This window comes from Argiope bruennichi, chromosome 9 (assembly GCF_947563725.1).
Source record: "Argiope bruennichi chromosome 9, qqArgBrue1.1, whole genome shotgun sequence".
NCBI lineage: Eukaryota > Metazoa > Arthropoda > Arachnida > Araneae > Araneidae > Argiope > Argiope bruennichi.
The window spans coordinates 5,281,326-5,294,791 of NC_079159.1; the positions used below are offsets into that span (position 1 = coordinate 5,281,326).

At 31.9% G+C, this 13,466-nt stretch overlaps 1 protein-coding gene across 1 annotated transcript in view; it reads left to right on the forward strand.

Moving 5' to 3' along the window:
* LOC129983956 (uncharacterized) overlaps positions 1–13,466 on the forward strand; it is a 99,804-nt gene that overhangs the window by 25,269 nt on the left and 61,069 nt on the right. The window contains exons 11-14 of the mRNA XM_056093689.1: positions 1,643–1,731; positions 4,266–4,409; positions 5,485–5,641; positions 9,038–9,097. Coding sequence (XP_055949664.1) covers positions 1,643–1,731; positions 4,266–4,409; positions 5,485–5,641; positions 9,038–9,097 — 450 coding nt within the window. The remainder of the gene's footprint in view (positions 1–1,642; positions 1,732–4,265; positions 4,410–5,484; positions 5,642–9,037; positions 9,098–13,466) is intronic.

Below are 13,466 nucleotides of genomic sequence, written 5' to 3' on the forward strand. Positions count from 1 at the left end.
AATTTTGTAAAAATGCTAATTTTATTATTTATTTATATTTTGTAACTATTGTTTGGCAATGTTATGTAAGACATTTTCTGCCTTACTCAAAATTATAATTTTTCGCGATTAGTGTGGGAAAACATTTCAATATGAGAGTATACGAGAAAGTTTGAGGGCAGACCACCCCCACTGGTTTTCTCTAGGATGCAAAATATTATTCATTTTTTTTTTCTTTTATAGAATTTTATTTTCTAATGCCTTATGTTTAGGGATTGCAATATCGGTCCAAAAGTTCAATACCGGTATTCGGTATTTTTTAGATCTTAATACCGAGATACCGATTTTAATACCGGTATTAGAAATTTTAGAAAAAGAAAGAAAACACATGCGTTTCTTTGTTTTATTTGCCAGTTTTATTAGAGAGTGTAAATGTCACAAATAATAATTTGTAACTTATAAATTATAACGGTATATAAAGAATCACAAAAAAAGTAAAGCAACATCTTATTTATTTAAACCACAAAAAAGTGTAAATATCACTATTCAGTCTAGTACTATTACAAATTTTTGTAATGTGATCTTAAAAAACATATTGCATCAATTATATTGTCATTAAGCCTGGAACGTAATTTTGTGCCAAAATGACCAGCTGTCGAAAACGTTCGTTCGGCATCTACGCTAGTTGATGGTACTGTTAGCAATGCGTGATATACTTTTTCCAAGTATTTACATCAAATAAATCGACTTCTCGTGGGATGGTTTTGGATATAGCTGATTTCTGTATTGTATTTTGGTTCGTTGAAATTGTTTTTATTTATCGCTAAATCTAATTTTTATTCAAGAGACAATTCCTTTTCCCCATCGACATGAGTGTCATCATAATCTTCGATAACTGTACCAAATTCTTCTGAATGTGGATAGGTTTGTGGGTAAAACATTTTAAGAAAATTTACTTTAAACTTGATCAGATTTGAATTGATTAGTCTCTTTTCTTCTTTTTCATTTTCATTTTTAATATCATTATAATTATGTAAATACCGTAAAACATTTTTTTATTTCGGTATGCCTTTCTTCTGTGCGATTTTTCAGTGCGATATATAATTCTTCAGATAGTGATGTGTGCTGTTCTTTCAGTGACTGCAACATGAAATTTATTGTTGCACTAGCTGTTAATAAATTATATTCTCTCTGACATCATCTCCTTTCATCTTTCCTCTCATCCCTATTTTGTCTCATTAAACCTCTCCTAAAGCATGCGCAAAAGAGCGGAGGGTTTTACAATCCGTTGTGAAGCAGTATTTATCACTTCTCTTGATTGTACAATGCAATTTTGCATTCACAGTCTAATTCATTTCATCCATTAGGGAGACATAAAAAGAAAAATGTACACTATTTTGCTATGTTGGCGATCCCTGAACATATAGTTGAGACAATTTAAAAACTTTTTTGTAAATACCGAAAAAAACGGTATTTAAGCTCGTGAATACCGGTATTACAAAATTGTACAAATGGCTCAAAATACCGGTATTCAGTATCCCGGTATACCGGTATTGCAATCCCTAATCATGTTATTGTGAATCTTATAGCTTTATTTAATGTGCCAATTCATTGATAAATCCTTATTATTTATTAAAAATCGCTTTGTTTTCTATTTTCGTAGGGCGAGATGAGCTACGATGCAGTGCGTGATATGAAGATCCTAGATGCTGTGATATCAGAAACACTACGGATGCACCCACCTCTTGCAACGTGAGTCACTGACGCCTACGTTTTGCATCAAATGGCAATTCTTAATTTTTAAAGCAACTATTGGGGAGTTTCAGTAATTAATAACTTCAGTTGTAAGGTTATCCTTTACAAGTCTTCAAGTGTTCTAAAATCTGAACTGTGTTATAATATGTGAACAATCCCTCCGAGGATTGGTTGGCAGATTGGTTTAGATTTAATAATACAAGAGCCAAAAATAGCCACACTGTGGCAAGCATAAACAAAGAAACCACGTAAAGGAGTCAATAACTTATTATAGATTATGTACTTTAGTTCAACAAAACTTCAGTAAAACAAGAGTAATAAAATGCTTGAGATGTAAGTTTATAAAAACAAGTGTAAATGTTTATTAAACCCTATATAGAATAATAAAAATCAATAACCTTTGAAAAGCTAAAAATATACATCAGGGAAGGTTCTCCCTTCCTCGAGGCGCACTTCAAAAATGGGTATAAGAAGTTTCCAACATGGTGGTGTGTTCCCGCCCTCTTGATGGTTACAGAAATGATGTGGAATTGGCTATCCTCTACTTATGGTGGGACTCACCTCGTAAGAGGGGGATTGTACTGTGGCCGGTGATGGCCCTAAAAACTCTACCAAGTTCCTGCTTATGCTTTCGCGGTGTTTTGATCAATCAGATGTATCCGAATGCCTTCGGGCGGGACGGTGTAGCCTTTTGTGGTTATAATATGTGATCAAAAGTATCTGAACACCTTCAGATGAATGCATGTTTCCGAATTTATCTTCCGAAGAAAGGATGGACCCATTGTCTTTGAACTTCGACTATACAAAAAATATATATAAACTACCATTTTACCGGAGAAATTCCACTACGAGGGCATTAAAAGGAACAAAAGGAATTTCATAGAAAGCAGATCATGAATTACAGCTTTCAACAATGGTTTTATTTGCTTTGGAAAATGCTTACGAGCATTTTTGTAAAAATTGCACGGAACATATTTTAGAGGTATCTTCTGATATGAAGTCAAAACCAACACTATATATTTTACTTTAACAGATGAGTTACTCTAATTAACCAAAAATGTTTAACCCAAATTCAAACAAAAATAAAAAAAAGCATATTAAAACATAAATTATTTATTTCATTCCGAAATGAACAATCACATCACATCGTGACGAAAACAAAACAAAAACAGAACAAAATAATCTGTAACAGATTGCTGCCGTCTTCAGTGATTCGTACAACACAAGGGATATGCAATATAAGGAACCCAGTATTTATATAATATGAATCTGCACAGCCTGATTATAAAGTATGTCTGCTTGAAATAAACTGTGTTGAAGCATCACTGAAAAGGCCCATGAATGCAATGTTTTAAACCAAATGGATTCGAAATTTGATTCTGGTAGCATGATTGCTACAATATAAAAGTTTTTCCAATAAATAACAAATTTTTTCGAAGGGTTTTTTTTCTATAATTTTCAACCAAATATATTGGATTAAATGTAGATATTTTTGATAAATAAACTTTAGGTACACATACCCGAAATATGGCATATATTTCTTTTCAAAATTTTAAAATTTTATTTATAAGGTAACTGATATAGAAATTCCCATTAAATATCATTAAGATTCAGAAAGATATAGGCACAGCAATAAAAAAGAATTTTATTTTAATCTAAGAGAAACGAAATGACAAGAGACCTTCAACAAGATATTCCTTGAACTTCATTCGAAGTTCAAGGAATATCAATCAATTCAAATCTCTGAATGAAGTTCTATCAAAAAGATTCAAAATATACTACAAATTGCCTTTATACTTGTGTATTAAACACATAATAAAAATAATGGTAAAGCTTGAATATTCGGTGCGTCCCAATGTCCAATACATCGTGCCATTTCAAAGGGACGCTTTGAGCTCATTCCAGAAATGCGGGGGTAGTAGTTAGTGTGTCTTGAAAAAGGGGTGCACGGCTATCTGGTGAACAAGAAATGAAGAAAACTTTGCTCTTTGCTTTAGCCAAAGATTCGACAAAGAATTTAGAGAAGATGGTTCCGATTTTGAAAGTCGAAGGAGAAACAGAGGTTAAGGTCATTAAAATCGACAGGATTGCATGGCGTGGAGGGCACGTGAATGTACAACTTGAATGAGTGTGCTATAAAATGTAATGGCGTGGAGCGATCATGAAAGTTGGGCCAAATGGAAATCTTTTTAAACCTTTATGGGGAAGATAAGAACATGACACCACAGCATAGTAGATTTAATTATGTATTAATTGACAAGCTCCATGCTATTTGTCTTATAGTTATGAAATGATGTAAAATGGCTCCGTTTCCATCTTTACGTAAATAGTCATTTTAAAGTAAATAGCTTACATGGAAGCACATGGCATTTAAAGCATTCTACGCGCAATGAAAAATAGTATTACCTTTTATTTTTATATATGTTTATATCACTGCAAAAGAATTTGCTCGTATCTCCATTGGTATTTTAATTTCGCTATAGCAGTTTTCTGAAAAATGGTCTCTGAAAAGTTGTGGCATTTATTTGTAGGAATGAGAGGACAGCTCTGGAAGATTATCAGATCAGAAACACAGGGGTTGTAGTAGAGAAAGGAATGCGCGTGGCCGTCCCCGTTCTGGCCATGCATTTCGACCCGGAGTTCTTTGAAGACCCCGAAACCTTTAATCCAGCCAGGTGAGTTTTATTTTATCATTTACTCACATGTGAAATACCGAAAAAGAAATTGCTAGAAAATTAAACTTTCCGATGAATTATTGCGTTTCAAACCTCTTTGGACCAAAAATAATATTCGTCTGTAAGCTAAATAATCCAAAATTAAAACAAATTGGATATCGCATGTGGTCTTCAGACCAAAATTAGAAATCTGTATTGGTGAATGTGACAATAAAAAGTCTGCCTGCCTGTTCATGTGTGTGGTGATTCCGAAATACAAAGAGCCTGATGGCTGGAATTCGGTGTCTGATTTTTACCACAAAATTATCATTTTGTGCGAAATTTTAACCATATCCACCAATTGATCGAAAGATTTTCGGTATGTCTGCTTTTGTGGATATAAACGCATTTATAAAATATAATAAAAAGGAGAAAAAAATCTTTTGTCTACCTAGTCTTAGAAAAAAAAAAAGAGAGAGAGAGAGAGAAATGTCGCAAAATTTTCACACATCGAAATATTCTTCGCTTGCGAGCTGTTGAAGATTGATAAACGAATGCTAAATTGTATTTTTAACATACATCTAGAGCATGCCTTTGCCTTTAAACATTATGTTGTGATTTCATCCACTAAGGGCTTAACTTAAAAATGATAAAATATTGTATGCTTTGATATGTTTCTGCAAATAATATATAATAGATGGATATAAATAATTTTCAAAATTTAAGAGACCAACTGAAACCTAATATCACAAACAATAATTTATTTTCTATGGCAGAAATTTTGAATATTTTGCATAACTTAGAAAGCAATGTATGTACATTTCAAAGAATATCTAGTACTAGGTATCACCAAATTTTTTTTTCTATTTTCCGACTGTTCAGTACTTTGCTACCAACAAGCCAAGTTGGTGAGCTCCCATTCTAGGGTTGCTCCCTTTTGTAACAGAGAGGGTCAAGACTCGCCAGAAGTAAATTTGATCTCCGAACGCGATGCTTACCGTTGGTAGCGGGGTGACTCCATTCCCCTTCTTATATTTTTGTCTTTATATATATTTATTTAAGCGTGAATTTTCGAATAATACTTTTTGCTTTGCAGGTTTTTGGAAGCACCGAAGCATCCCCAATATGCTTATTTGCCTTTTGGTCTGGGTCCCAGGAACTGCCTCGGTATGCGATTTGCTCAGTTGGAGATCAAAATCTGTCTCAGCACTCTTTTGCGGCATTTCAGGATTAAACCGCATGCTTCGACAAAGGTATGATACTATATAAAACTTGTTCAACTTACTAGTACGTGAATTTAGATTATGGGAGTGGCCAAGAAGCCAAAGAGCATTTCCACTTATGTTGTGCGCTCCGTCCATACCCGTATCGGTAAAAGTAATGTTAGAACCTAAGCATATTAGTTTTCAGAAAAAAGTTACTTAAAAACTTTTCATGGAAGAGTAGAATATTTATATTTTCTAAATGATACTATTGCGGCGAGTGCTACGAGAGCAAGCGTGACGAAGATTATTCTCTTAGCATACAACGACGAATCTGACTCCAGCATCGAAGGAATGAATGAAATTTTAATTTTAAATTTACAATTAAGTGAAGGCATTAAATAACTAAAAGTTCAAAAATTACTTAAAAATGCTTTAACCCTCTCGCTGCGTAACCCACGATTTCCACGGGCAACTTAGAAGTAGCAACATTTGCTCAACACGTGATTTCCGCGGGGATGTATTTTTTCGTCTATTTAGCTGTGCTACCCGCTCTTTTTCTGTTCATGGTTTCATTTTGGCCTTTCTGATTTTATTCAGATCTGAGAATAATAGATAGCGTTAGTGGCCCATGGTTCTGCGAAATATGCAAGCATGTTTTGTGGGCTCTTTTCAAAGGTCGATGTCTGGCAGAAAACGTTTCGAAACTTTTGAACCTTTTTTAATAAAAGAATTACGCAGTGGGAGGATTAATATCACAATTGTATCATTGTAGGAATTAAATACAATAATAAATGTCCCAAATAGAATATGTCATCTAATTAGGAAATTAAGTAAATTCATAGGTCAAAGGTTTAATGTGAGCACAAACACGAGTACAAGAACTCGTCTTCGGAGACTGATTACACATAATAGGAATAAGATAACTATTGAATAGACATATCAGCTGTGGCTATCGACAAAAAGAAAGTCAAATCTGATTCCAATTAAATATCTACTTGTTTCGAAACTAAGTGAAGCGGTTAAATAAAAATAATAACGCAATGCTTTCTGCCATTTAGTAAATTATGATAGGCAGTTTGATTGTCTGTTAACGGTCCTATCGCCTCCGTACTAGGGCTTCATGCAAGAGATGCTTCTAATAGAGGCATATTTTGTTTGATCATCAGCGCGGTCGGAAATTTAACTGCCTTATGTCCACATATAACATAACATTACTTCATCTTATTATTAGTTCATTATTTTCTGTTCAAGTCAGTCCAGATAAGCGAAGGTGCGAAAGAGATGGGAATATTTCAGGCATGACTCGAGTTCTTTGGTTGGATTTCAACTGAAATGTCTGGCAGAGTTGATTAGGTTTGTCAAACCCTTTTTGAGCATGTTTCCCCTTAGAGTGCAGAAACAAAGAAACGGGGAATTTTGTGACTTTGAAAATACATAGTTATATGCAAAAAAAAAAGAGAGAGAGAGAGAGAGAGAGAGAGGGAAAGGGTTTCATCTAGATAATTAAATTTTATATTTATCGTGACAGCGATGCTTAGTTCATACTGATGGAATCGATGATAGGTGATAACGTGCGATCACTTTAAAGTCTTTTCATTAAAAGTAGTAATAGTGACATAGTGAGATTTTCTAAGTTATTATAATGTCACAAGTAAGAAGTCGGATTTTTTTTGTACACATGAATGCATTTTTTGTACACTTGGTGGTGGGGGTGGCGAGATGGACATCTCGCCCCCCCCCCCACCATCAAGGGTGCAAGCAGAAGAAATAGGTGCAAAAATGTCCTTTGGTAATGATTACGTTGTATTGTTATGATCTGTTGAGGAATTAAAAATAAACCCTCGAAAGTGTGCTTTCTATGGTTGATTCAGAAATACAATAAATCATTTTTTTTATTTCGAAAAGGCATAAAATAAAAAAATTTATTCACTGTCGTGATTTCAATTTGTTCCCTGCAGTATTTTCCATCGATATATTTCATTAGGATATTATCTTTCAAGAATGTATCATTTTTGATAAAGCTAGATACAAATTATAAAATTTGGTTATCGACGTAAAAAAATAAAGGGCATATAATTTTCCGAAGGGATAATAAAAGGAACGTAAAATTATTAGGACATATAGGAAAGAGGATTGGTGCAACCATGGCAGTTCTGCCAGAGGGTCAAAATCATCTCTGTATAACTTTGTATGAATGCGAAGGAAATGATATCAAGAAAACTTATAATATGTTTGGGGAAAAAATATGGTATGTGAAAGCAAGCGAGGTAAAATGGACCTGTACATGATAGATGATACATGATAATCTGTACAAGCCTTTACCAACGTCTCATTATCAAGTAGCTCGACATTTATGCTCATTATTTTCTTCACATTTATCTATAAGATGGAGAAAATGTCAGTTTCAAGATGAAATGTAGCAAGTTCGGAGAAGATTTTGCCGTCATATTCGCAATCTTCGTGAATTGAGAATAATTCGGAAGTCTAAATTTTATCCCTTTGGCGTTGTGAGAGAAGTCTATCCTTATCATTGGGATGCTTTTGATTTGATGAGTTCTCACCCAATATTTCCTTATGGGATATCAAAACGGGACATTTATCTGACTGAGTTTAGAGGGTTGAACAAAAATAAATTTATATTTTTTATTTACTAATTAAAATTAGTTCAGTTCTATTGGTATGCCAACTCACTTGGAACAACATGAAGCAATTTTAGAATGTAATTTATAATTTTCTATCGCAATCAGATTACGAGGATGGCACCCGAACTAGCATTCTCTTTTTAAAACTACGGCAACACACCAGTAGAAGAAATGCTTGATCCACCATGACAGATTTAACATACTGTAGGTCCATATGCTCTATGGACTTTTAGCGGAATCAAGTATCAAACCTTTAGACTTCTAATCCTAATACCCATACTTTATTACTAAACACATATTGCCTTGTATCACCATTAAAGTGTATAATATAATTTCACCCTTTATTGACCGAATTGTTTTACCATCAATATTCCAACTTTATTTTTGCATCAGTAATTATGTTTCCTTGCCAAATAATCCCAGTCAATCCAAGAATTTTTTTTAATGAATCGAAATGTCTTAATTTAATTAATAATTAAATATTTTTGATTTCTACTTTTAGCTCATATTAACTATTTGCTATCTAGGTTGCATTTTCCATGTTCTTTTGAATATCATCAGAAAAAATAGTCATATTACAAAGATATAATCCAGACATAAACGGTGCTTTTATGTACCATCAATAAATAAAGGTATAAAATAATAGTTTATCAATTCCTGATGATGTGAAAAAATTATTGTCAGAGATGCTAAGTAATTACTGCCATTCTATTGAAATTTCTATCGTCCTTTGTAATGTCATTACATATACATAATTCTGCTTGAGTTATATAAAATTAGAACGTACTTTTTTCTTTCACAGGTACCTCTGGATTACAAAAAGAATTTTCCTCTCCTGACTGTTAACGATCTTCCTCTCATGGTAGAAAAAAGGACGGATGTCAAATTATGAGGCAGCAGTATTCAAACGAAGAAATTAGCTTTATGTTTTTGTATTTGTTTCTAAATGTTTGTCTGTGATTTGTGAAAAGCATCATTGTTTGGCTTTTATATTTTGTATTCTGTCCATGTTTCAAAAGTCAATAAAATATTTTGAGGAAACGGCAGTAGTGGTCTACATGAAATGTTCTGGAATCTTTAATAAAGATGGCATCCCTTTGATTGTAAATTTTGGGCAAGGCCATGAGTGCTTAGAATTTGATTTTCAGAAGAGCATGAGAACTTTGTGCTTCGTAGAATTGTAAAAAAAAACGAATGCGCATTTTGGATGCCTTTTTTTTTTGAAAAGAAATACAATTTTAATAAAAAAGATCACATACCGAATTGCACTTGTTTAAATTTTTACGCTTTTAAATTACGACATTTATGACATGCAAAAAAAGAGAGAGAGAGAGAGATGGCAAAAGGTTTGGCAAATTTGATAAGAATCTACACTTCAGTCTTGAAATTTTTTAATTAAATTTCATTCATTAGCTTTTTACACTTTGTAGTAATAATGATCACTTCAGCCATTCAACTGACATTCTGTGATTTTTTTTTTGTTTGTTTGTTTGATAGAAATTTACAAATTTGGTGTATACCAAATTCATCCGTCCAATGAAATTCGGTGTATTCCAATACCGAATTTTATCCGTCTTGGCCAAAGTGTTATTGAGCTGCGTATTTACAGAAGAATAGCAAACAGATATAATTCCAGAAATGTATATTTCGAAATGAAAGAGGTCTGAATCATGGAGATTCCTCAAAATCTAGTTTGAATTTTTTAAAGATTACAATACTTTCTGTTTGCAGAATTTTTTTATGGTAAATAAAATATTTGTATTGAAATATTTGCCATATTTGCATCCATTTTTTTAAAACTTTCATGCATTCAAGAGGAGATTCTTTAATGATCAAATGATTGAACTTTGAAAATGCAATCAATCTCCAATGAAATTAATTTAAGAATATCTTAAATTACTTTTTTGAAAGAAAAAAAATATTTTTGGAAGTATATTTGTGTGTTTGTTAGTAAACCAGATAATTGGAAAACTTAAATGAACGAACTTAATGAAAACTTAATATAAAACCTGATATAAACGGAATAGGAAATGCAGTCTTTATACTTAAATTGCAGATCTGCGTCCAGGTTTGAAAGAGAAAAGACTCTTTTGAAAGTATGGCTATCTGTACGTTCAGATGAATAGGGGAAGCTATAACTCATAAACGTGATGACTTAGATTGATTTTTAATGAAAGGATTTGAGAAATTTGGCATGTCAATTTACAATTATAAATATATGTCAGATTTTTTGATAAATCGGTAAAAGTCTGTAAATTCTATCTATTCACTCTATCAGTTGGTCTATCTATTCTGTCTGTCTTTACGTCTGTGAATAGAATGAATAAAAAATAGAACATATTTGAAGGGATGAGCATTAATAAGTTTTCTTTACACTAAAATTATAAAGCTGATTCAAGTTTTCCACTCATTATTTTGTATTTACTTTAGTACAAAGAAATTTAATACATACTTTTGATTTTTATTGATTATACAACGAAAGCAAAGATGAAATACTCCCCTAAACACAAAATGCGCATATATTACCATTGATGTTTAAAATGGTTAGAAAGATATATTATTACTTTTAAGGGAATGCGTATAAACCTCCCACGTCCGCAGCTTCTTTTACTTTCTACTTGTATATACCGGTATTTTGTAGTAAAAGAATTCTGGATCAGTGTTACTTTTAGGTGATCGGTGATTAGGTAGAATAGTATTCCAGCTCATGTTCATCTAACGGAATTTTCTTGAGCTCAAGGGCTATTTCTTATCAAATATTCCAATGTGAATCTAGCTTGAATTCACGCTTTCTTTCCTCATTCACACATCCTAATCTTAACTACTTTATACACTAAATTTTAATCCCCTTCTGCAGTCGGATGGAAAAATAATGGGCTTCGCAGATTATTCTGCTTTCAGTCAGCGTACACGGAAACTAAAATTACCACTTTATAGTTAATAATGAACCGAAAAAATATTCTCTGCGTAAAATTCTGGTAAGGATCTATACATACTGAAAAATGTACTAATTTTAAAATTTTCTATGAAAACACTCCTTTATTTTAATAGATTCCTCATGGAAAAATCAACTAGAGTACAAACTAGTTATAATATTACTAGTTATAAACCAGTTAATATATCATGATTATATCCGGTGATATTCGACATTTTTTCTAAAACGTCTCTTCCAAATTATATACAATCAGAATTTTTGTTGTTTGAGAATTGTTACTCATTTTAGTGTCAAAATCTTTCCATTGGAGAGAGAAGAGTAATTAATTTTTATTATTTTTGCGCTTAATTTCCGTATTTTTTAAAACAATATATGCTATTCACATTGTCATTAGAGTTAAAATTAAAGTATAAAATATTTTAGTTCAAATTTTATACTCTAATTTTTATTTTGGACTTTTTTCATTATCTCTTTGTCAATGATTATTCTTGCATCATTTTAATAGAGATTGTTTCTGTTAAACTTTTAATTAAAAAAAACAACTTGTTTGGCTCAATATAAGAACGTATTGTTTCTTGCACAATAAAACATCAAACCAAGGCTTGTATCAGTGCACACACATAAACGTGCCCTTCTACACCACTTTATATACGAGCATACAAAAAATTGGGCCATATCTTTCACCAATTGTTGCAAATCGGTTTTCTGTCTTGATTTTCCTATCTTAGCCTTCTTTACTTCTTCATTGCGAAATATTTCATTGTAAGAAAATATAAAACCAGGAGTAGATATTACCTAAAACAAAATACTGTCCTTAAAAAAAAAAGATTGTTTACTATCATAGAAATAAGTCACAACACTTATCACTTCATTAAGCAAGAATTCGATTTTTCAAAGCTTTCTGGGGACAAATATCCTTCAAGTTGTCCTTGAATATTGTCTTTAATTAACTGACGACTCAAATGAATTAAAACACTAGTCTAAATGGTAATTATTTATTGAGAACAAATACAGTTTTAATTCAATGCTATAAAGTTTAAAGAAGACATCATTGCTATAACGCGATGTGCTTAAAATGTTATTTGAATCGAATTGTGAAATTTTATTTCTTGTTATTAATTATTTATGTAAGATTTACTCAAATTCTTTTCTTATTTTTAATACTACTCTTTAATCTGCCTGTTCTTTTTATTTTAGATAAAAAATGGCGATATTTGTAAGAAGAAAACAATAAGATATCGATTTTTAAAGATATGATGTTAACAATAATGGTGCAATAGCAAAAAAATTTAAGCATTAGCTAGTAACAATTTTAAAAACTTCATTTGCAGACCACGTGTGATTCTTATCTGGTTTGGAATAAATAAAAATGGACTTTATTTAAAATAAAAAACAGAAAGAAGAAACTATCATCTTGATTACTTCAATACTGAATAAAAGAGCAAAGCCAATGTACACGGAAAAAAAGAAATAAAATATATTATTCTGACAACAATGATAAAAAAAGGAATTTTGACAATGTCTCGAGTACAAGAATATCGAATGAAGGAACATGTTTAATGCAAATGGTAAAAAAAAAATATTAACGTTAGAAACAATGAAAAAAAAGATGGAAATTTTTATAATGTATTGATTATAAAAATATTGAACGAATGAATATAATAATATATATTAGGAATAAAGGCGTGGAACATTACATAATCTGTTTAACAAAGTAATGATGAGAAACATTGAATTATATGTCAGATTCAAAGATCAAGGGGAAATGAGTTAGTTTGATGATAATGAACTATTAAAGAAGTGTTACGAACGTACTATGAATAAAATGCTGGAAATAACAAAAATATTTCGTATTGTAGTTGGAGTCATTTCTTAATTTTTCTGTTACGCATTTACTCCTAATTATGATTCTTTATCTAAGACGTTTTCATTCAGAGACACTACACAAAATAATTATGTACTTTTAATTTACACAACAGATCCGGGTTTTGTTGCTGCCTGTTTTTCGAGCCAATTCAGCTAACAAGATAATGAAGAAATAATAGGGCATTATATTTTCCGGTTCAATTCATAACTTATTTTGTTGATTTGCAATTATTTATCTACAGATAAAACTATCAATAAACGATAAGGGCCTCGGAATTTCAGTTTGCTAATTGATTCAAGAGATGGTTAGGAAGCATCCTGACATCCGGGATTTCTGAGTGCGATGTAATGTGCAGTAAAACTGCTCGTCGCGAAAGCAATGCGTTGATAATCAACGGCCTTCAAAGTGACCTTGGTATATGAAAGCCCT